Consider the following 25,530-nt stretch of genomic DNA (forward strand, 5'->3'; position numbering starts at 1 on the left):
CAACAAGTGGTCATCTACTTTCTTTCTGAAGACCTCTTTGGAGGAGTACTCATTTTTTGCCGTGCCACCCTTCTAATTGTTTCATAATTTTTCCTTATGCTGAATCTTTGCAACTCTCCCTTCCACCTGCTTCCTCATTGTTTTAGTTCTCTCTGAGGTCAAGCAGAACAATAATACCATATGCCGGTAATAGCCTTTCAAATACTTAAAGGCAGCCAAGACTCTTTTTCTCCAGGCTGAGTGTCCCCAGTTTCTTCTTACCTTTCCTATATGGCCTGGTCTCCCCCAATCCACCTCCCCATCCTAATTGCCCTCCCCTCGATGTTCTCTGGCTTCTTATAGGAACATAGATTTATAACCAGAAGAAACCTCAGAGGCCATTTAGTCTAACCTCTTCATTTTGCCAAGGAGGAAACTAAGGGCAGTGAAGTGGCCTGCCCAAAGTCACACAGATGGTAAATATTAGAGGTTGGTATTTGAACCTGGGCCATCTGGCTCTAGAACCAATGCTCTTCCCAAAACAGCATACTGCCTCCCAATGACCTTCCTAAAATATGGCACCAAGAATTGAATAGAAGACTTGTGATCTGGCCACAGTAGAGTAAAACAGGACTATCACTTACCTCTTTTTTTGCCCTTGGTACCACTCAATGCAACTTAATCAAGCAAGCTCTGTCTGCCCCACCCCACCCCCAACATCCCACTGTTGGCCCATATTAATCTCCAATTGATAACCTAAATCCTAGTTAATCTTTTTTACCCAAAGTGTTTTCTAGCAAAATCTTTCCCACCTGTACTTATGAAGTTATTTTTTTTTAACTGAAGCATAAAACTTAACATTTGCATTTCTTCATGCAAAGGCAGGTAAAATACCCATGCCTACACACAAGAGCAACCTGTGATTTGAATGGTCTCCTTCCTAAGGAATAAGAATACTCTTGGAGTGGAGATGTTAAACACACATACTACATTTGGGCCCATGACACTCCAGGGAATGGCCCAAATAAGATTAAAATGTAATTGGAAAATATTTTTTCTGGAGCGCAATATCTGTGTAAGCCAGCAGGTGGTGCTCCTCGCTCACTTTCTTTTTTTTTTAATTTTAATTTAATATTTTTTTTCCAATTACATGTAAAAATAATTTTAACCTTCATTTTTTACAATTTTGAGTTCCAAATTTTCTCCTATTCTCCCCTCCTCCCCCATCATTGAGAAGGCAAAATATTTGATAAAGATTATGCATGTACAGCCATGTAGAACATTTTCATGTTGTGGGGGAAAAAACAGACAAAAAAACAAGAAAATGTTTAAAAATATGCTTCAATCTACATTCATATTCCATCAGTTCTTTCTCTAGAAGTGAACAGTATTTTTCATCGTGGGTTCTTCAGAATTGTCTTGGATCTTTGTATTGCTGAGAATAGCTAAGTCATTCACAGTTGATACAATATTGTACAATATTGCTGTTACTATATTCAATGTTCTCCTGGTTCTGCTCACTTCACCTTGCATCAGTTCATGTAAGTCTTTCCAAGTTTTTCTGAAAGCATCCTGCTCATCATTTCTTATTATAGCACAATGGTATTTCATCACAATCATATACCACAACTTGTTCAGTCATTCCCCAATTGATGGGTATCCCCTCAATTTGCAAATCTTTGCCACCACAAAAAGAACTGCTATGAATATTTTTGTACATAGCTCTTTTTAATTTTTTAAAAAATCTCTTTGGGATACAGGCCTGTTAGTGGTATTACTAAGTTAAAGGATATGTACAGTTTTATAATCCTTTTGGCTATAAATTTCCAAATTGTTCTCCAGAATGGTTGAATCAGTTTACAACAATACATTAGTGGCCCAATTTTCCCACATCCCCTCCAATGTTTGTCATTTTCCTTTTTTTGTCATATTAGCCAATGTGATAGGTGTGAGGTGGTACCTCAGAGTTGTTTTAATTTGCATTTCTCTAATCAACAGTGATTTGAAGCATTTTTTTCATATGACTACAGATAGCTTTGATTTACTCATTTGAAAACTGCCTGTTCATATCCTTTGACCACGTATCATGGGGAATGACTCACATTCTTATAAATTTGACTCAGTTCGCTATATACTTGAGACATGAAGCCTTTATCAGAGAAACTTGCTGTAAAAATATTTTCCCCACTTTTATGCTTTCCTTCCAATCCTGGCTGCCTTTGTCTTATTTGTACAAAAACTTATTTATTTATTTAATATTTTTAGTCTTCAGCATTGATTTTCACAAGAGTTTGAATTACAGATTTTCTCCCCATTTCTACCCTCTTCCCCACTCCAAGATGGCATATATTCTGGTTTCCCCGTTCCCCATTCAGCCCTCCCTTCTGTCACCCCACTCCCCCCCCCATCCCCTTTTCCCTTACTTTCTTGTAAGGCAAGATAGATTTCTATGCCCCCTTGCCTGTGTATCTTATTTCCTAGCTGCATGCAAAAACTTTTTTTTTGAACCTCTGTTTTTAAAACTTTAAGTTCCAAATTCTCTCCCCTCTTCCCTCCCCACCCACCCTCCCTAAGAAGGCAAGCAATTCCACATAGGTCACAAGCATATCATTATGTAAAACCCTTCCACAATACTCATGTTGTGAAAGACTATATTTTGCTCCTTCCTATCCTATCCCCCTTTATTCAATTTTCCCCCTTGACCCTGTCCCTTTTAGAAAGTGTTTGCTTTTGATTACCTTCTCCCCCTATCTGCCCTCCCTTCTATCATCCCCCTTTTTTATCTCCTTCTTTCCTGTGGAGTAAGATACCCAATTGAGTGTGTATGTTATTCCCTCCTCAGGTCAATTCCGATGAGAGCAAGATTCATTCATTCCCCCTCACCTGCCCCCTCTTCCCTTCCTACAGAACTGATTTTTCTTGCCACTTTTATGCGAGATAATTTACCCCATTCTATCTCTCCCTTTTGCCCTCTCTCAATATATTCCTCTCTCATCCCTTAATTTGATTTTATTTTTTTAGATATCATCTCTTCATACTCACCCTGTGCCCTCTGTCTCTCTATATATGTATATTCCCTTCAGCTACCCTAATACTGAGGTCTTATGTATTATACACATCATCTTTCCATGTAGGAATGTAAACAAAACAGTTCAACTTTAGTAAGTCCCTTATGATTTCTCTTTCTTGTTTACCTTTTCATGCTTCTCTTGATTCTTGTGTTTGAAAGTCAAATTTTCTATTCAGCTCCGGTCTTTTCACTGAGAAAGCTTGAAATTTCTCTATTTTATTGAAAGTCCATATTTTGCCTTGGAGCATGATACTCAGTTATGCTGGGTAGGTGATTCTTGGTTTTAATCCTAGCTCCATTGACCTCCAGAATATCATATTCCAAGCCCTTCGATGTAGAAGCTGCTAAGTCTTGTGTTATCCTGATTGTGTTTCCACAATATTCAAATCGTTTCTTTTTGGCTGCTTGCAGTATTTTCTCCTTGACTTGGAAACTCTGGAATTTGGCAGCAATATTCCTAGGAGTTTTCTTTTTGGGATCTTTTTTTCAGGAGGCGATTGGTAGATTCTTTCAATTTCTATTTTACCCTCTGGTTCTAGAATATCTGGGAAGTTCTCCTTGATAATTTCTTGAAAGCAAAAAATTTTTAATTTAATATAATCAAAATTATCCATTTTACATCCCATATTGTTCTCTGTCTCTTCTTTGGTAACACATTCTTTCCTTATCCATAGATCTGGTAGGTAAACTATTCCAAGCTCCCCTAATTTGCTTATGCTATCACCCTTTATGTGGAAATCATGTACCTATTTTTACCTTATCTTGGTGTATGGTAGGAAGTGTTAGTCTATACCCAGTTTCTGCCAAACTGCTTTCCAGTTTTCCCAGAAGTTTTGACCAAATAGTAAGTTTTCTTCTCCTAGGTCACTTTTACTGCACATACAAGGCAGCTCCTAGATTTCAAACAATTGCCTTCTGGTTTAGGTCAGGAGTTCTTAACCTTTTTCTTTATGATGGACCCCTTTGGCAGTCTAATAAAGCCTTCTTAAGATAATGGTTTCAAATGTATCAAATAAAGTATATAGGACTACAAAGGAAACCAACTGTATTAAATACATGTATTAAAATTTTTTTTAATTCACAGACCCCCCCCCCAAATAAACAACAACCCTATTCATGGATCCCTAAGAGCAGGAACATGGACCCTAGGTTAAGAACTAGGGTGTGAATATTCCCAATAATAATTTAAAATTTATCAAATAGTTCTATTCCCCATTTCCATATTAATGGATGGGAAAGATCTTCAAATCTAAATTATCATTGCACCATCCTACCCCTCCCCCCAGCATTTTGGTCTCAAAGGTAAAAAGGGTACAAATGGTCCATGACTACTCTTGCAATGGCCAATACTCAGTGCCCTCTTGGGCTCTTTATTCTTCTAGCCGTCTTCTCCCAGTTTCACCACCATGATGGGGAAGGAAATAAGCGTTTATTAAGTGTCTACTATGTACCAGATGCTGTGCTAAGCACTTTGATCCTGTTGAACCTGAAAGTTGGTTGAAGGAAACAACAGGCTAGGTGATAGAAAAATTTATATTACTTATGTATTTATTTATTCCCTTTAAACTTAGCAGATACCTGCATGCATGGGGGCCAGACTAAGTCTGACTGCCCGAACAAAGAAATGAGGAAGCTTAAATACATTTTTTGGTCCCAACACAGCAGCCTGCATTACATCACTTTTATGACCCCCATGTATGTTAATTATGATACAAGACAAGGACTTTCCTTAATGGAATAGATTGTAAATACAAATAAGTCAGATAGTTGACAAAGTGTCAATTGAAATTACAACCCAGGATCTCTGTGTTTAATTTGCCATTAACATTCTATAACATAGTATATACCCATAAAATGTTAAGATAAGGAAAAGTCACATAATTCAAGATAGTGTATGGGGTCAAGGTTTTCACCCTTAATGGCCATGGACAGAGCAAGGAAAGAACGCTCTTAAATCAGCCCCATCTGGGCTTGTTGACATAAGATGGAGACATCTCTGAGCTTACTCAGAGAACAAAGAGACTGTTAGGTCCAGACTCTTCTTCTGGTTAATTAGTTCAGGCTCTGAGTCTTTTTGAAATTACAAAAATGATATAAAATGGTATAAAATGTTCCACAATCCTCACCACAGTCCTGGGAGGTAGGTGCTGTTATCATGCCCATTTTATATTTGAGGAAACCAAGGCAAACAGGTTTGAGTGATTTGCTCAGGGTCATATAGCTAGTAAATATCTTGAGGATGGATTTGAAGTGAGGTCTTCCTGACTCCAGAACTAGCACCCTCCACTGCACCACCTAGCTGCCTCTAAGCAAGGTGGAGGGGATGGAGGTGGGGAAGGGAAAGGGCAAGTTCCTATTCAAAACAAGAACAACACTCCAGGTGCATGCTGCAAACCCATAATCTCTTGCTGACTTCTTGCTCCGATGATGTCTTTTTCAAAAGTTGGTGACTCACTTTAAAAGCCAAACTCCGCCCTTGCCCCCTCCAGACAATCCACTACCCCCTCCCCATTAGAACAGGAATTCTTAAGCAGGGACCCATGGATAGATTTTCCAAGGGATCCTAGGAACTTCAGTAGGGGGAGAAAAAAGATGTCCTTATTTTATTATAATGGGTTTCCTTTGCAATCCTACGTATTTTATTTAAACATTTAAAAACATCCAGATTGCCAAAGGGGTGGTCCAGAATACAAAAAGGTAGAACTCCAGGATTAGAAGGACTTCAGGCAATCTATTTGTGTAACATGTCCCTAAACTTTTAAGCCCTGAATTTTCTGGACCTTCTACCATCTAAAAGACCTAGGAAATCTGAGGGAGTAGAGAGGACCAACAGCTGACAGCTGAGGCATCAGTTACTTCAGACAGAGATTAGACCTGCTATTCATTTGCATCTTATTAGATTTGGATTGCATGGCTGCAATGTTGGGAAAGATTTTAGGGTATGGGATTAGGTAAAACAAGTCTGTAAGCAATTTCAACTTCCCACCTCAGCTTTTGAGTTTTATAAAAACCCTGCAACAACAACTAATCTCTAATTGATCATGGTGTTCCCCATCCACAGTAGCTGTTCCAAATCATTTTTTTTCTTCTGGCTGCCCCTATTACCTCCTCCCTCCTCCCATTCTTTTAGCTGAGGACCTGCCTCATACTTTACAGAGAAAATAGAAGTCCTTCCCCATGAGCTCCCTTTTCTCAACATTCTCTCTCAAAACCCCCTTGAAGTCATCCCCCATTCTCTCCTTCTTTGCTCCAGTCTGATGATTAGGTGGCCTTTCTCCTGCTCCCTTGGTCCCATTTCCTCCCATCTCTCCTGGTACAATCATTGCCTACAAACATTTCTCCCACCTAAAAATCCTCAAATTTTTTTTCTTAGAAAAAGCTATTTCTACACCTTGCATTCAGCTTCTCTCACTTCTCACCCTTTTTCTTTTTAATTACATTTTATTTTTAAATCATCAAACATTTTTCTCTCCTGCCTCCCTTCCAGAAAAGATACAAAAAGCAAAATCCTTGTAACAAATATTCGTAATTGAGGAAAACAAATTCCCATATTGGCTATGTTCAAAAAATGTATTTCTCATTCTGCATATTTAGTCTATCATTTCTCTGTCAGGAGTCATTATATTGATCAGAATTCTAAAGCCTTTCAAAGTTATTTTTCTCCGTAAGAGTATTGTCATAGAAATTCTTCTCCTGGTTCTGCTTACTTCACTTAGCATCAGTTCATACAAGTCTTCCCAAGTTTCTCTGAAACAGTTCCCTGAATAATTTCTTACATCACAATAGTATTCCATTATGTTCATATACTATAATTTGTTCAGCCTTTCCCCAGTTGATGGGGACTCTCTCATTTTCAAGTTCTTTGGTGTTGAGTCGTTTTCAGTTATGTCCAACTGTTTGTGACCCCATTTGGGGTTTTCTTGGCAAAGATACTGGAGTGTTTTACCATTTCCTTCTCCAGCTTGTTTGACAGATGAGGCAACTGAGACAAACAGGGTTAAGTAACTTGCTCAGGGTCACACAGCTAGTAAGTGTGTGAAGCCATATCTGAACTCAAGAAAGCCTTCCTGACTCCACCCATCACTCTATCCACTGCGCCACCTAGCTGCCCTTTTCCAGTTCTTTGCAACTATAAAAATATCTGCTATGAATATTTTTTGTACATTTAGGATCTTCTCCTCTTTGGTCTCTTTGGGGTACAGGCCTCAGTATGACTACACTGGGTCAGAGGGTATGCATCGTTTATTAACTTTTTGGATATAGTTCCAAATTGCTTTCCAGAATCAATGTACCAATTCACAGCTTCACCAAAATTCTATTAATGTGCATGTTTTCCCAAAGCCCTTCCAAATTTTTCCTTTTTTCTCCACTCTGCTGATCTGACAGGTGTGAGGTAGAACCTTAGAGTTGTTCTAATTTGCATTTCTCTTGTTATTAGTGATTTGAAATTTTTTTCCATCTTGCTATTGATAGCTTGGATTTCTTCTTTTGAAAACTGCCTGTTCAAATGCCTTTGACCATTTATCTATTGGGGAATGGCTCTTATTCTTATAAATTTGAATCACTGCCATGTGTCTTAGAAATGAGACCTTTATCAGAGAAACATGCTGCAAAATTTTTACCACTTAACTATTTCCCTTCTAATCTTAGCTCTACTGTATTTGTTTGTACAAAAACTTTCAAATTTTTTGTACTCAACCCTTTTCAATCTAGCTTACAACCTTATTACTTCAATTGAAACTGCTCTCTCCAAAGTTACCAATAATCTCATGGCCTTTTATCATTCCTCCTTCCTTGATCTCTGCACCATTTAACCTTGTAGACCATGGTGTCAAACTCAAATAGAAATGGATCCCTGCCAGCTGGCTATTGACCTGGAAAAGCACCTATTGGAGTTGTGAACTACTCCAAACATTCTGGAAAACAATCTGGAACTAAGCCCAAAGAACAAAGCCCTTTGATTCAGCAATACCACAAGTACATCTGTGTCCCAAAGAGATCAAAGAAAAGGGGAAAAGACCTTTTTGTATAAAAAATATTTATAGCAGCTCTATTTGTGGTGGCAAAGAACTGGACATTGAGGGGATGCCCATCAATTAAGGAATAGCTGGATAAGCTTTGGTATGTGATTGTGATGGAATACTATTGTGCTATAAGAAATGATAAGCAAGATGGCTTCAGAAAAACCCGGGAAGACATAGAAACTCATGCAAATTGAAGTGAGCAGAACCAGAAGAACAACATACACAGTAACAGCAATATTGTAAGGATGATTAACTGTGAAAGACTTAGCTACTCTGATCAAAATAATGATCCAAAACAATTCTGAAGGGCTCATGATAAAAAAAATGCTATCTACCTCTAGAGAGAACCAATGAACTCTGAGTACAGATTGAAACATATCTTTTTCTTGCTTTGTTTTTCTTGTTTTATTTTTTTGTCTGTGTTTTATTTTGTATCATAGCCAATATGGAAATGTTTTGCATGACTTTACTTGTATAATTGATATAAAAGTGTTTGCCTTCTCAAAGAGGGGTGGGGCAGGAGGGAGGGAGAGAATTTGGAACTCATTTTTAAAAAAATGATTGTTAAAATTGTTTTACAAGTAATTGGGAAATATTTAACAAAATGAAAATTTATTTTTTAAAAAGAATGCCACCATTTAACATCATTAACTGTGTTGTGTTGTATTTTTGTTTATTTTGCTAAACATTACCCAATTACATTTTAATCTGGTCCTGGCTACACTGCAGAGATTTTGACCCCTCTGTTGTAGACTACTCTCTCCACCTGGATACTATCTCCTCTCTGGGTTTTCATGGCACTGCTCTCTCTTGTTTCCCTTTCCCATTTAACTGACCACTGTTTCTCAGTCTCTGTTGATGGACCATAATCCATATGGAGCCCCCTCTGCCAATATGGTTATAATCCAGGCTTAAGTCCTGAGTCCTCTTATCTTTCTACACTCTTTCTCCTTGACCGCATCAGTACTTATGGTTTTGATTATCTCTATTCAGATGACTTACAGCTCATCTGTAACCAGGCCTTCCAGTCCTAATCTCTCCCCAGAATGTCAGACTTGCATTACTTGTTTAAGGGACATTTAGAACTGGATATCCTGTAGGTACCTCGAACTCAGCATGTCCAAAACAGAACTCACTGCTCTCTTCCACTTCTTCCACACTTCCCTGTTTCTGGTGAGGGTGTCACCATCCTTCTGGTCACTTAGGTTAGCAACCTTGGAATCAACCTCAATGCCTCACTATTGCCCATCCAACAAATCCAACAGGTAGTGACCAGGACACTTGATTGCCAAGTCTTATCAGTTCTTCCACATCTCATATCTTTCCCTTTCTTTCTACTCCCTTTAAAACCTGTCATTTGGATTGTTGCAATAGTCTTCCTCCTTCAAGTCTTTCTCATCTTTAATCCATCCTCCATACAGCTGCCAAAATATTTTTCCTAAAGCTCAGGTCTGACCATCAGTCCCTTTTGCAGTAAACTCTTGTGACTTCCTGATACCTCAAAGATCAAAGATAAATTCCTCTGTTTGGCATTTAAAAGCTGCCACAACCGAGTTCCAGGCTACTTTTCCAGCCTTGTTGTTTATTACTATCCTTCATGCATTCTGTAATCTTGCCAAATGTCCCCCTCATTATTTCTTATCCATGACATTCTATCTCTCATCGCTGGGTCTTTAAAGGCCCAGCTTCTTTCCTATGCCTGGAATGTGTTCCCTCCTAACCTCTGCTTCTTAGCATCCCTGGTTCCTTTCAGAGCTCAAGTGGTGCTTTAATGTATTGTAAGCACCTTCTCATCAGGAAATAGTTCATTCGTGTTATACCCCCAGCACTGAACATGGTGCCTGGCACATAGGTACGTGTTAACCAATTGAGCAGAGGATCAGAAGGACCTAGGTGCAAATCCTGCCTCTGAAACTTACTGCCTGTGTGACCACAGGCAAATCACTTAACTTCTCTGAGCCTCTGTTTCCTCATTTGTAAAAAGGGTATAGTACCTCACAAGTTTTGTGAGGCTCACACAAGATAATATTTATTGTTGTTGTGTCATTTCAGTCAGATTCAACTCTTCGTGATACCTTTTTGGGGTTTTCTTGGCAAAGATAGTAGAGTGGTTTGCCATTTCCTTAATGCTATTTTCAGACTTTCAAGTGTCATGTAAGTGTCAGTTCTTATTAACACAACAAATATATATTAAACACCTGCTGTGTACAGTAGACAGCTGCCATAGTCATCATGAATGACAAAACCAGGGGGAAGCTCCCTCAGACTAACTCTAAATGGGATTTCTCTATCCATCTATCCATTCCTTCATTCACTGAGCAGACATTTATTAAATATCTTTTACATGCAATGTCCTCTTCTGAGCTACGGCATGAGGGGATAAGACATGAATAAGATATCCTGTGTTTACTTCTTCCCTACAGAAGTGGAGTTTATGTCCATTGTTCTACCTCTCTGACTTTTCCCACATTTCAGTTACCGGACTGTCTGCCTATTCATTGTACAGTGTACAAGCAGGAGATTGCCTCTGGCTATTTCTTGGTCACTGTCCATGGTGACCCCAGAACATCTCGATTGAGGTTCTGAACCCTTGTTCCTGTTTGACTCCTCTCCGTCACTGTGCTTTCTGAGCATAGTTCAGGCTAACCTCCCTGGCAAAGTGATGCACAAAGTTAATAAAAAGAGAAGGGAAACCAGAATGGAGGGGATGAAAGACTACGTCATTCAGTATTGCTGGGCATCTATGTCCTGGAAAAGAACTTGATAGGCTTCCATGTGGACGAGATTCCAGACATGGCCCTAGAGGCAGAGATAGGAGCAATGGTGAGAGATGGGGGAGGGAAATATGGGAGAGTTCTAAAAAGGCAGATTTTTGGCTTTATATAAGGAAAAACTTCCTAACCATTAGGGCTAACCACAAGGGCAGCAGACTGCCTCCAGAAATGGTATGTTCACCACTCCAGGAGGCATTACAGGATCATAAGATTTAGAACTGGAAGGAGACTTAGAGATTATTTAGTTCAACCCTTTAATTTTACTGGAGAAGAAGCTGAAACCCAGGTGCCCAAAATCACACAGATTACTTAGTAGAAGAGCCAGGATTCAAAGCTAGGTTCACTTTTCACTGTACTTTGGTACAATAGAGGTTAAGATGAACTCTTTCTGGGACTGTAATACAGGGATTCCTCTTCAGGTGTGAACATTGATGAGATGCTCATTGCATTTCCTTATAGCTCTGAGGGTTGGGAGGGGTGAAGTTCCTGTTCTTCTGTGCTGTGGGGTCTGTAGGTATAGCAGGTATTGAGCCTCCTTTAGCCAGAGTTTACCCACTGACCTTTCTGACTTGCTTTTCCATCCTGTAGGTGGTGCTGCACCTGCAGGTGGTATGACCCCTTTCTAGTCACCCTGATAAGAGCTCATCCAGGAGCTCAGGACCCCACAGGGGTAGCCATGCAACCCAGAGTGAGCAGTAGCCTGTCTTTGCTGGTTTTTTAAGATCAGTTCAACCACAATCCAGTCTGTGTCTCCAGCAAGGCCTGGACAGACAGACTGAAGAATCTCTAGGAGCAAGGATAACTAGGGGCTCTATGAATGAAAGCTGAGTTCTGTCTCTCCTCTCACACAAGAGGCTTTTTGAAGACCAGGCCATGTCTCCCTCTCTCTTAGAATATCACAGTAGGGCTGAGTTGGAAAGTCGATCACTGGTTTCTTTGCCTTCCAAAACCTGTGACCTCCTGGTCCTCTGACTCTGTGTTTTTTTCTTTCTAGTAGATGCCTCCACCGATCCAATTCCCGGGTTACGTCCCCAATTCAGTGGCGATGCAGCAACTATGGCCAAAGACAGATTTGAAGGGAGTTGGGCAACTTGTCAATCTGAAGTCAGAGAGCTTTGAAATCTTGGAGGTATGGAGACAGATGATCCTTAACTCTGTAAACCTTCCATCCTTGTCATCACCCCAACTGTGACATTGCTTTCTTCCAGTGATCACTACCCCTGTGACCTTTCTTCCCTATGTTCCTCATCCTTTCCTTTGATTCCTATCCCCCAAACCCCTATGCATCACCTTCCATCCCTTTGACTCCTGTGGCCACAGTCTCTACACCTTCCCTTCCTATGACTCTCATTCCTCAAACCCCTATCCCAATGAGGCTAATCAGATTTGGAGATGGCACCAAGCTAGAAGGGATAGCTAACACATTGGATGAAGGCAAGGTGCAGAAAGATCGTGACAGTTAAAGCACTGAGCTGAATAAAATAAAACAAAATTCACTTAGGTTAAGTGTAAAGTCTTAAACTTGAAAAAAATAGCCTTTGAAAATCCAAGCTAGAGGAGGCATAAACAGCAATATGTGTGGAAAAGATCTGAGTTATAGTGGTTCACAGGCTCAATATGCATCACCATATTTGTGTGACTGACAAAAAAAGTGATCTCAGGTTTCATTAATAGAGGCAAAGCTTAAGGAGGTGATAGTCCCATTAGTCTCTGTCCTGTCAGACCACAACTGGAGTATTATGTTCATTTCTGGGTACCAGTTTAGGAAGGATATTGGTAAACTGAAGGGTACTTAGAGGAGAGTAACCAGGATTGGTAAGGACCTTGAGTCCACAGTTGAAGGAACTGGGACATTTAGCCTGAAGAAGAGAAGACTTGGGGAGGTGGGGAGTGAGGGGAATGTCATGCCTGTATTCAAGTATTTTTGGAGAGCTATTGTGGAAGGGGAATGAGATGGTTAGCTGCCAGGATCTCACTCCATCTGTGTGAGTCCACAGAGCTTCTGGGATCCTTGGGACACGGGTTACAAACTTACTCTGTTTGGTCCCAGAGGGCAGAACTTGAAGCAATGTAAAATGATGTGAGAAAGAAACAAAACAAAACAACATCCTCGCAATTAGACCTGTCCAAAAATGGAATGGCTTGCCTCTAGGAGTGGTGGGTTCCTCTATATTTACAGGTCGTCAGGCAGGGGTTGGATAGCCACTTGTCATATATGCTGTGGTGAGGATTCCTTTTGGGTAGAGGTTGGACTAGATGGCCCCTCAAGTCCTTTCTGAATCTCATATTCTGTAATCATGTAGTGCTAGATATGGTCCTTCCTCCCTTCCCCCCCCCCAACTAGAATGTCAGCTTCTTGAGAGTAGAAAATTTTTCATTTTTTCTTTTGATTTACTTTTCTTTTTCATTTTCCCCAGCATGTAGCATAGTGCTTTACACACAGACAGACTCATTGGATTAGATCCATCATCCCCATGACCCTTTATCCCTATGACCTCCCTTTCCTTGTGATTCTCCCCTCTTTCTAACTCCTATCTTTGCTATCTTTCTCATTCCTTTCAACCTTGTCCCTGAAACAATTCATTCCCTTGATCCTGATCCATACTACCTTTTGGGACCATCCCCCGCACCCCAATTCCTCTCAAGTCCATTTGTGTGCTTCTCCCATTCCTATGATCTCCTCCTATGCTTTTTAGTCGCCATTATTGTGACCTTCCTGTCCTCATGACTCTCCTTCCCATTTTCCTATAACCCCTCCATTCTTGAATCTGTCTCTTCCTCATGATCAATCCGTCTGTGTTCTCCTGTCTGTGATCAGCGTGAGATGGACACAATGTGGCTTCCATGGGGCACAAGTAAGAAGAAAGAGGAAGCCTGGTTGAAGAAAGCCTTGGGTTTGGAAGCCAGCCCCATCAGCCAGGAAGATGTGCTTCATGTAGATTCAGGCCTTCCGCAAGAGAAAGTCTTCCATGTAGGTGGCTAGACACCTGTTTTCTCAGTTTAGTCAAGTCTAGGTCCTTGCCTTATCCCTTTGGAACCTTCAGGATGCTCTCCCCAACTTCCTAGATACTCCTAGACAGCCCCTGGGACCCACAGGACCTCCCCCTGGGACCCTAAGACAGCCCCTGGGACCCACGGGACCTCCCCCTGGGAGCTCTTGGGACTCCCCCCGACCTGCTCTTAGGGCTTCTCAACTCCTTCCAGGAACTCCTATCCCTCTGAGACCTCCAGATTTAGCCAGAAGACCCCCCAGAAGATGCTACATGCTGTGTCTCTTAGACCCATCCTAGATCTTCCCTCTAAGTCCTCCTAGTTATCTTCTTGCTATACCCCACCCCTTGTCTCCTTGAAGTCCCACACATTAGAGGAGATCCTATGGAACAGGACTCAGTTATCACTTGGTGCCTTTCATGGAGACTGGGAACTAGACCAGACAACCTTCTCTGTGATCCTAGGAGAGTATTGTCCCTGAAGAGCGTCCTGAAAAAGAGAGTGAGAAGGAACTGGAGAAGGAATATATGCTGCCTGAGGTTGCTTTGACTTCAGAATTACATTCTGAATTAGAAGAATTCCTTAGCTCCATGGATGTTCCTGAAACATGGGACCCTGCCTCAACCTATGTTTCTGCTGAGAAAGTACCTGTACCTGAATTTCTCGTCTCTTTGTTGAATCAAGAGTGGTTCCAGAACTATTTTCCTGATTTCAACCTTGAGGTACATGGCAGTGGGTGGCATGAAGAAGGGAAGTGTTCTTAACTCCTTTTCCAAGTCTTCTCTCCACCTCAACAAATCTTGTGGTAGTTCTTGGAATCTTTAACCTTGTGATATAACTAGGGACCCCCTGAACCTTTCCAACCTCATGGTACAACCCCCTCCCCAATTCTAGTAATCTCTAATGTCATGGTGTAATATAATGCACATTCCCATGCCCTCTAACCTTGTGGTACAGTCCCAAGAAAGTGAAATGCCCTTTAGTCTAATGACATGGCAGTGGTATTCCTTACTTCATTGTCTCTAACCACCTAGTTTGATGTATAATTTTCCCAGATCTTGTGGTATAGTTGAGGATCCCTGATATAACATGGGGCCTCAGGACACCTAATGAGCTCTAAATTCATCCCTTGTCCTCCTTCTGCTCCCATATCCCCTTTACCCAATGCACAAAGAACCAAAGGACCTTGGAATCAGTGCATTGCTCCTTTTTTCCCCCAGGCTTCCAGCCTAGGCCCTGCCTACTTTCCTTATGTCCTAACTGTGTCTCTTGGCTGAGTTTCTCCTCTTCCAGGTGCCTTAGGGAAATAGGATATGTGCTCCCAGTGTGTTTTCCCCAAACTCCTAGAGTTTGTCACATGACCCTCTATGGTTAGGGGATTCTAAGGGGAGCATGGGGAATGCTGGAAAGATTCCTGAGCCTAGAATCAGGAGAGACCTAGGTTAGAATTCTGGCTTCAGCACTTACTTACAGGCCACTTGACCCTAGCCAAGCCATTTCTGCTCTCTGACTTCAATTTCCATCTTCCAGAAAGTAGGGTGATCAATAATATGTGAGCTACTCATCTCACAGAGTTGCAATAAAGAGACTTGGAAGGTACTGAGGATTTCAGTGCTTGTCAGGGCAGAGTAGGACAGCAACATAGAATATAGAAGAAGAGAAGAGAAAATTATCAAGTGCCTGCTATTAATTAATATTTAGACCAGACTCCCCACTCTCCCTGTGATCCTAGGAGCTTATTGTCTCTGAAGGGCTTCGTGAGAAGGCACATGTGAAGCAACGACAGAAGGAACGAGAGAAGGAACAGTTGGTGCCTGAGGTTACCGTGACCCCAGAATTCCCTTCCCAGTTAGAATGCCTCTTTAGATCCCTAAATGGTGATAGACCCTCCCAGGCTTCCTTGTCCCCTGCCTTGTGTCTTGAATCTGAACCTGGCAGAGTGGGACCCAGGCACATAGAGCCACTGGTGCTGGGTCTTTGGGGACCCAAAGGGCTAAGGTCAAGCTTGAGCCACTGGTGCTGGGCCTTTGGGGACCCAGAGGGCTAAGGTCAAACTTGGGTTTCTGGTCCTGGCTTCCAAATCCTCCCTCAACCCCTGTTCCCTTGCTACTACTTCAAAGGCATATCCAGAGTGCTGCATGGTGGAGAGTGTGGCCACAATACTGCTGAAAGCCTTGATGGAAAGATCCCTGGGCCTTAGAATTGGGAGAGACCTAGGTTAGAATTCTGGCTTCAGCACTTGCTTATAAGCCATTTGACCCTAGCAAAGCCATTTCTCCTCTCTGAGTTCAGTTTTTATCTTCCAGAAAACGGGGGTGATCAATACCATGTGGGTTACTCATCCCACAGAGTTGCTATAAGGAAAGTGCCTTGTAAAACTAACAGTAATAGAGACTTGGAAGGCATTGAGGGTTTCAGTGCTTATAAGGGCAAGGTAGGACAGGAACAGAACATAGAAGATAAGAGAAAGTTGTCAAGCATCTGCTACTAGTATTTAGACCAGACTACCCTCCCTGTGATCCTAGGAGCTTATTGTCTCTGAAGGGCTTCGTGAGAAGGAACGTGAGGAGCGACGACAGAAGGAACGAGAGAAGGAACAGTTAGTGCCTGAGGTTACCGTGATCCCAGAATTCCCTTCCCAGTTAGAATGCCTCTTTAGCTCCCTAAATGGTGATAGACCCTCCCAGGCTTCTTTGTCCCCTGCCTTGTGTCTTGAATCTGAACCTGGCAGGGAGTGGGACCCAGGCACATAGAGCTGGGTCTTTGGGGACCCAAAGGGCTAAGGTCAAGCTTGAGCCACTGGTGCTGGGCCTTTGGGGACCCAGAGGGCTAAGGTCAAACTTGGGTTTCTGGTCCTGGCTTCCAAATCCTCCCTCAACCCCTGTTCCCTTGCTACTACTTCAAAGGCATATCCAGAGTGCTGCGCAGTGGAGGGTGTGGCCACAATACTGCTGAAAGCCTTGATGGAAAGATCCCTGGGCCTTAGAATTGGGAGAGACCTAGGTTAGAATTCTGGCTTCAGCACTTGCTTATAAGCCATTTGACCCTAGCAAAGCCATTTCTCCTCTCTGAGTTCAGTTTTTATCTTCCAGAAAATGGGGGTGATCAACAATATGTGGGTTACTCATCCCACAGAGTTGCTATAAGGAAAGTACTTTGTAAAACTAACAGTAATAGAGACTTGGAAGGCATTGAGGGTTTCAGTGCTTATAAGGGCAAGGTAGGACAGGAACAGAACATAGAAGATAAGAGAAAGTTGTCAAGCATCTGCTACTAATATTTAGACCAGACTACCTACCCTCCCTGTGATCCTAGGAGCTTATTGCCTCTGAAGGGCTTCGTGGGAAGGAACGTGAGGAGCGACGACAGAGGGAACGAGAGAAGGCACAGTTGGTGTATGAGGTTACTGTGACCCCAGAATTCCTTTCCCAGTTAGAATGCCTCTTTAGCTCCCCCAGTGCTGATATGTGTTCCCAGGCTTCCTCATGTCCTTGTTTGTGTCTTGAAGCTAAATCTGGCTCGAAGTGGGACTGGGCCCATAAAGTTACTGGTGCTGGGTCTTTGGGGACCCAAAGGGCTAAGGTCAAGCTTGGGTTTCTGGTCCTGGTCCCCTTGAATTCTCCCTCAGTCCCTGCTCTCTTGTTACTACTTCAAAGGCATACCCGGAATGCTTCACAGTGGAGGGTGTGGCCACATTACTGCTGAAGGTCCTGGAGCAATCCAACTGGGAGGATGGCACCAAGGTTATGATGATGCTAGTGGAGATGATGCCCCACCTGGGAACTGATTTCCGAGAGAAGCTGAAACATTTGCTGTTGAAACTTCTCAACAAAGATCCTCCTCCAAACCTTGTGGTATGGCCCCAGACCACGCCCCAGCCTACCAAGCTCCAGACTTTATATTCTAGCTAGGGGAGCCCTCCTCAGTGGACTTCAGTGACTTCCAACATATTCCTTGGGCTGGTAATATAGCTCTGCCCCTCCCCCCACCCTGTTCCCCTGACCTCATGATATGGTCTGTTGTATATTGTTCAATTGTTTTCAGTAGTGTCCAACTCTTCATGACCCCATTTTGGGCTTTCTTGGCAAAGATATTGTAGTGGTTTGCTATTTCCTTCTCTGGTTCATTTTATACAGATGAGGAAATTGAGGTATACAAGGTTAAGTAACTTGCCCAAGGTCACACAGCTAGTAAGTGTCTGAGGTCAAATTTGAACTCAGGGCTTCCTGACTCCAGGCCCTGCACTCTACCTACTGTGCCACCTAGCTGCACCATGGTGTGCCCTATATGGCTTCTCTTTTCTGCCTGCTTGAGGTCCTGAATTAGCCCTGAAACTTCACCCATCCCAGAACTCCTTTCCCCTTCACCTTCCAAACCTGAAACTCCAAAGCTCTGGAGAGTCCCCATCACTAACAACAAATTTCCAAAAACCTGGCACCTTCAAACCCTAGGACACCCTTAGTTCCAAGGATGATGCCCCCTAGGGTCTCTCAAGCCCAACAATTGACCATAGAATGGCTGGGACAAACCTGGCTAGGTAGACACTGACTCAGCCCCAACCTTGGAGTCCCCAGGACAAGATAGAGAAGAAATTTGTGATGACGGCCCTGCAGGTGCTCATGGTTGTCTCTCTGGGCTCCCGGGAAGTGGTCTTGGAGCTTATGTCCTACTTCCTCTACTCACCCCCTCGGTGCAGGTGAGATACTCCCATCCACCCCCACCACAGAGGTGGGACCACCTCTGGGACAACAGTGAAAACCCCCTGGAACACAGGTGAGATCCACCTCACACACACAGGTGTGATTTCTCCTGAGATAGGAGGGTGACCTTGCTGAGAAATAGGTGAGAGCTACCACTCCCACAGGTAAGACACAAAAAGGCAAGAAATCCCCACACAGGTGAGCAAGCCAACCCCTCCCTGCCTCGCCCAAGTGCAAGTGAGACTCCCACCAACCCCCCCCCCCCCCCAGCACAAGCAAAACCACACATGAGACCTCCCTACCCAGGGGATACCTCACTCAGTTAAGGCTTCACTCATGAATGGAATTCACACACAAGTGAGACACAAAAAGGTAAGTCCCTACAATTTAGTTCAATAAGCATTTATTTAGTGCTTGTTCTGGGTCAGGCACTATGCCAAGTGCTGGGTATGCAGACAAAAATGCCTTTAAGCAGCTTCAATCTTACTGGAGATACAGCATATGAACAGATAACTATACACAGGATAATTATGAGGAGGCGGGCATTGGCGACACTCTCAAACAGTGGGAGGGAGCAGAAGACTTCCTAAAGGAGGTGGTTCATTAGCTAAGCTGTGAAGGAAGCTAAGAAGGCAGAGGTGAGGAGGGACAGTGTTGCAGGTGTGGGATGGGGCATGGGGGGAGGGGGCAGACTTAGAACCCGGAGACTGAATGCTGAGTTCCAGGAGGCAAGTAGGCCAGTTTGGCTAAAACATAGAGCATGGATAAAATCAATCTGGAAAGGCAGGCAGGAATCAGGCTAAAGGGCTTCAAGGACCAAGGCGAGGCATTTGTATTTAGTCCTAGAAGCAATGGGCAATGATAATCAATATTTACATAGTTTACAAAGCACTTTGAACTTATTATTTCATTTGATACTCACACCAATTGTCCCCATTCCACAAGTGAGGAAACTGAGTCTAAGAGAGGTTTAATGACTTGCCCTGGGGTACACAGCTAGTAAGCGTCCCAAGTCAGCCCCCCCTCCCTCTCTCCCCGCTCCAAGTGCAGCACTCTCCACGCTGTGACATCTGAAGAGTCTTGGACAGGGGAATGTCATGGTTAAAACTGTTTCGGGCAGATTATTTTGTTGGTCGTGTTGGGGATGACTGGAAGCAGGCAGTCCGATTAGGAGAACATCATAGTGTTCCGTATGACAGGCGATGAGGGCCTGAATTAGAATGGTGGCCGTGTAAGTGGAGACAAGGGGACAGAAATGAGAGATGTGGAGTTAGGATCAATGAGCCATGGTAAGGGATTGAAGAAGTGATATGTGAGAGGAAAATGCTGAAGGTGATTCTGAGGTGGTAAATCTAGGGGACTTGAAGAGACCCTGAAAAAAAGAGGGAAATCTGGAGAAGCAAAAGATTTAAGGGACTGGGACTGTTTGGGGGGTTTTGGTGAGGGCTTAAAAGTGCTTGCTGATCGATTATGGAGGGAAGATAATGACTCTTGTTTTAGACATAATTGAGTTAGAGATGTCTACAGGGCATTCAGCAGGCAGTTGATGATGAGGGAGTAGAGTTTGAGAGGTTAGGGTTATATTCTAGGAGGTGAGCCCAGTGACTTGTACACCCTTGACCAAAGAATGATACATTTCTATAGGGAAGGTCTCCCTCTTCAACTGAACTTGCAGCTTCAGGAGGGACACACATGGAGTAGTGAGGGAGGAAGGGGACACCCACCTAGCCAACCAGATCAGCCAAATCAACCCTGACAGATAGACGTAGGAGTCATCTACATAGGGTTGGACTTGTAGTTCTTGGTACTGAAGAGATTACCAAGAGAAAGGATCTAAAGAAAATAGAAGAAGGCTCAGAACAAAGGCTTAACAGAGTTAAGACCCTCACCCACCCACATAAATGACACCTCCCGCACACTTGAAACAACCTGTATTCTAAAAAGATATGTAGAAAACAAAAACAAGGATGGGAGACAGACAGTGAATACAAAGGTAAAGCACAATTCCATAAGAATCGTATTAAAATAGACTGAGAAAATTTTAACTAAATGTCCATACCCCTTGACTCAGAGATTCCACTACAAGGTCAGCAATAAAAAAGAAAGACTTCATATACACCAAATATTTATAGCAGCACTCTTTGCAGTAGCAAAGAACTAAAAACAAAATTGTTTCTGCTCATTGATTGGGAAACAAGTTGTAATAGAATATTATCATGCTGTAAGAAACAATGCATATGATGAGTTCAGAGAAGCATGGGAAAACTTATATGAACTGATACAGAGTGAAGTTAGCAGAACAAGGAAAACAATATATACACAAGGACTGCAACAGTGTAACTGGAAAGAACAACTAAACAAGCAATTGCAACTGAATGCTATGACATACTTAGGCAAGACTCCTACACAGAGGTGGACTACACACACACATACACATGTCAAACCTCACACACTTAGGCAAGACTCCTACAAACAGGTAACAGTCACATATACTTAGGTAAGACCATATACACATAGATGAGACTATATACACTTAGGTGAAACCATACACTCAGGTGAGACCACACACTCAAGTGAGAACACACGCACAACAATATACACACAAAGGTGAGACCATGCACATACATACAGACACACATATACATACATATACAAACACCAGTGCGACCCTTACACATGAGTGAAACATGTTCTACTGTACATCTACAGGTGACATTCCCTCTCCCTCAACTCTGTTCTCCTCCTGACTCCCTAGACCTGCACTGAAGAAACTACTAGAAGAGATGGGCCTGAAGGACCCCTATAATTTCCTGTTCAAGGAAATGGTCACCTGGGCAGAAGGGAAAGATTTAACTAACAAGGCAGCCCTGAGAGGGCGCTGTGGACAGAAACTGGAAATGATGACTAAAAACCTTAAGGTTAGTCAGGGAGGGAAGGAGAGAGGGAAGGAATAAGGGGAGGAAGGAAGTGGTGGGAGTTGGGAAGGGTGATTTTAAAAAAATTTTAAATATCTTATTTTTTCCAATTACACATAAAACAATTTTTAAACTTTGTGTTTTACAATTTTGAGTTCCAAATTCTCTCCCTCCCCTCCCCGGTCATTGAGAAGACAAGCAATTTGATAAAGGTTATACATGTGGAGTCATGAAAAACATATTTCCATGTTATTCATGTTGTGAAAGAAAATATAGACCAAAAAAACTAAAGAAAAATAAAGTAAAAAAAAAAACCAAACCAGTAAGCTTCAATCTGCATTCAGATTCCATCAGTTATATCTCCGAAGGTGGATAGAATTTTTCATCATAGGTCCTTCAGAATTGTCTTGGCTTTGTATTCCTGGTAATAGCTAAGTCATTCACAGTTGATCATTGTACAATATTGCTGTTACTGTGTACAATGTTCTCCTGGTTCTGCTCATTTCACTTTGCATCAGTTCATGTAAGTCTTTACAGGTTTTTCTGAAAACACCCTGCTTATCATTTCTTATAACACAATAGTATTCCATCATGCTAATATACCACAACTTATTCAGCCATTCCCCAATTGATGGGCATGAAGGGTACTTTTTGACCTGCCACCCTCTCTTTAGATCCACCTGAAAGAGAATCCCCTACTGCCTACTTGGGAGGAAGAAGAGGTAAATGAGAAACAGCATGTATGTATCACCCCCTCCTCAACCTTCCTGCCACTACCCTTTCCTTACAAGAGACATGCCCCACTCTGGCTTACCCCCTCCTCATCTCCCTTCCTCTACCTCCAATCCCCACTACTCCTTTGTTCCTGGTTCCCCACAATGTCTTGCTTTCTTGCTTTAGGTGCTAATTCTGTCTCCTTATCCCTTTACCTCAAGTCCATTCCTCTCTCTTCATCTAACCATCTTCTTGTGCTCACATCCCCAATGTCTCCTCTCATCTGCTCCCCATCTCCACAATTTCCTAATTCCCTGTCGCTGTGCTCCCAATATTCCCATCTCTCTACCTTTGTGCAACAATTCTTTAGCCTCCTTCTCCATTGCTTCTAGTCCATTCCCTGGCCCCTAATCCCCCAATCCTCCCTCCAACCATACCTTAATTTCCAACCTTCCTGCCAATCACTATCCTCATGTCTCCATGCCCCCATTCTCTCATCACCTTGCCATGTCCACAATCTCTCAGTATCTCCACTATGTCCTCTGTATTCCCATTTCATTTATACCTCTGCCCTTGTACCACTAAGGTCTTTACCCCTTGCTCCTAGGCTCCAATATAAAATTTCCCTGCCCCTAGCCCCCATTTTTTGCCATCCAGCTGCCTCCATACCCTCAATCTCCCATACTCCTGAACCCTTATCGTTATTATCCCCTCCCCTGCCTCTATGCCCTGAATCCCCTCTCTCCCTGCCTTTGTGTCCTTAATCCCTATACTCCAGTTTCTATCCCTTCATGCCCCCATTCCCCTGTCCCTATACTACCAATTGACCATGTTCCGTGCCCCCAACTCCCAATTACCTTGCCCCCATATCCCAATCTTCCCAAATCCCTACTCTTATTAATGCCTTCAGTCCCTAACCCCAAGTCCTATGTTCTGAATCCTTACATCCCCAAATCCCTCTGCCCCCAAGATACCATGCCCCTACCCCTATGTCTCCAACCCCATTATCTCCATTGATCTCACTCCCTTGTCCCATAACCCAACACTCCTATCTCCCTGTCCTTGTGTACCAAATGGTACCACTCTCTTTCCCCATGCACCTAATATTAAATCTACCAGTTTCTGATTCCCTGCCATTTCTCTTTTCCACCCTTGTGTCTCCACTATCCCCAATCCCCCAGGGTCTCCACTGCCACCAACCCCTAAATCTCCCAACTCTTTATCCTCTGTATACCAAGGTCTTTCCATCATGTCCCCATTCCCCACCCCTCTGCCTGTCTCCATTATTCCCAATCCCCGCCCCCCCAGGGAGTCTCCAAAACCTTCATTTACACACTCCCCTTATAACCATGCCATGTACCCCAAACCTCTCTACCCCTTGTCCCCTGGCCCCCAATGTCCAATTTCCCTGTCTCTTAGCTCCCAATGTTACTCTTCCCCTGCTTCCATCCCCCTAATCCTCCATTCTCCTGTCCTATTGTTCCTATCATCCTCCATATCTCAAATCCCCTATGTTCTCAATCTGTTCCCCAGCTTCTATGTCCCTATTCCATCATCTCCCCATCTCTCTTCCCCTGTGTCTCCACTGTCCCCATTCCTCCAGTGTCTTCACTGCCTCCACACTGTCAATTTCCTATCTCCTTGCTCTTTGCCCTCAATCCCCAGTCCTCAAGTCCTAGCCTTCCAAACCCCTTTCCCACCCCTATGTCCATAATATGCTTACACCCCTACTTCTGCCTCAGTTCATAATTTCTCATCACTTTTGCCCATGGATTTCTTCTGTCCCCATTCCCCTGCTTCTATTTCCTTCAAATCCTCTAGTCCCCTGCCCCCCCAAATTTGCAACTCCCCACCTGTCCCCAGGCCACCAATTTTAAGCTAACCACTTTTGTACCCTCAGTGTCACTGTCTCTGTTACTCAATCCCCTTTTCCACTTCCCCTATTCCCCAATCCCCTATCCCAGTCCCTTCAATCCCCGTGCCCCTAATACCCTTTCCCCATGTATCCTCATGCCCCTCCCTCCCCCAAATCCTTAATTACCCTGACTTCATACTCCCAGCATCCCTTTGCCCTGCCTCTGTAGCTTCCCTTTAGTCTCCTGCCCCCAAGTTCTCCGTGCTCCATTTGACATCCTCTGTATTCCCGACTCCGATCTTGCTATCTCTCTGCCTTCTCTTCCCCCGGGGCTCTGTCTCCTTTTCTCCCTGGAACAGATGTGCTCCCTTCCACGTGCAGTGCTTGCCTTTTCCCTCCACAGATTTCTGTCAGTCCTCAGGAGCATCGAAGTCCGGAAAGCCTCACTCGGGTCTTGCCAACAACCAAGACTGAATACCCCCACCTCAACTTCCCACATCCTCCTACCCCCGCCCCTTCTGCAAAGTACAAGAGCATTTACCGATTCAGACCCAAGCCTCCCCCTAAAAGTCCGCTCAAGACTCCCCCCAAGTCTTCTCCCAAGCATTCCCCCGAGCGTTCCCCCAAGCTTTCCCCCAAGCTTTCTCCCAAGCTTTCCCCCAAGCTTGCTACCCAGTTTCCCCCCAAGCTTTCTCCTGATTTACCCACCACAATGCCCCCTTCCTTCTCTCCTCTTCCTTCTGGGCGCAGCCCCAGCGAGACATTCCGCAGCCTCGAAATCCCAACGCCCTCAGAGTATAGGGCTGTCTCCCGGCCTTCCTTTAGATTCCTTTCTCTCAGCCAGCCCACTCCCCTGCTAAGGGCGATGTCTGAGCCCCACGGGGGCAAACCCTTTGAAAAATTGCTCGCCCGCCACTCGGCTCCGGCCTCGTTAATGGCTGGCTGGCAGCCGTTTCTAGATAACGAATACCCGACCGTGGAGTCCTCAGTTTCTACGCCTTGGCCTCCCCAGGAGATTGAGATTGAGGTCACCCCTATTGACGCTCTCAACTTCTTCTGTGAGCAGCAGCTCCAAGCGTGCGAGAAGCGGATCAAAATGCGGAGAACCATGCTCCATGCCCGGCCCAACACCATTGTCATGCAGCCTGTGGGAGTCATGTTATCCACTTATCAGTGAGCAAGCACCCTGCTCCCGTAGAGCTGCGGGCTGGTGGGGAGGGGATCTGAGGCATCACATAGCATCCCGAACTTTGCCCAACCCAGACAGGAATTGCTCCATAGCACCTCTGACAGATGCAGCCTCACCTTCGGTCCTCCCACTCACTTCTAGTGACCAGGAATTCCCCATTTGATAAAGCAGTCCGTACACTTGGGGAAGGGATGGGACCAAGCGCTTATGAAGCACCTACTATGTGCTGAGCTCTGTGCTCAGTGCTTTACAAATATTATCTCATTGGATCCTCACCACAAGGCCCTGAGGTATTGTTCCCATTTTCCAGTCGAGGAAA

At 43.6% G+C, this 25,530-nt stretch overlaps 1 protein-coding gene across 1 annotated transcript in view; it reads left to right on the forward strand.

Annotated features, from left to right (window-relative positions):
• Positions 1-24,882, forward strand: part of WDR97 (WD repeat domain 97) — a 60,966-nt gene extending 36,084 nt beyond the window's left edge. The window contains 10 exon segments of the mRNA XM_036741087.1: positions 11,845-11,976; positions 13,666-13,818; positions 14,303-14,560; positions 16,364-16,450; positions 17,495-17,692; positions 18,413-18,534; positions 21,294-21,456; positions 22,128-22,175; positions 24,426-24,751; positions 24,753-24,882. Coding sequence (XP_036596982.1) covers positions 11,845-11,976; positions 13,666-13,818; positions 14,303-14,560; positions 16,364-16,450; positions 17,495-17,692; positions 18,413-18,534; positions 21,294-21,456; positions 22,128-22,175; positions 24,426-24,751; positions 24,753-24,882 — 1,617 coding nt within the window.
• The last annotated feature ends 648 nt before the right edge of the window (positions 24,883-25,530 follow it).

This window comes from Trichosurus vulpecula, chromosome 1 (assembly GCF_011100635.1).
Source record: "Trichosurus vulpecula isolate mTriVul1 chromosome 1, mTriVul1.pri, whole genome shotgun sequence".
Lineage (NCBI taxonomy): Eukaryota > Metazoa > Chordata > Mammalia > Diprotodontia > Phalangeridae > Trichosurus > Trichosurus vulpecula.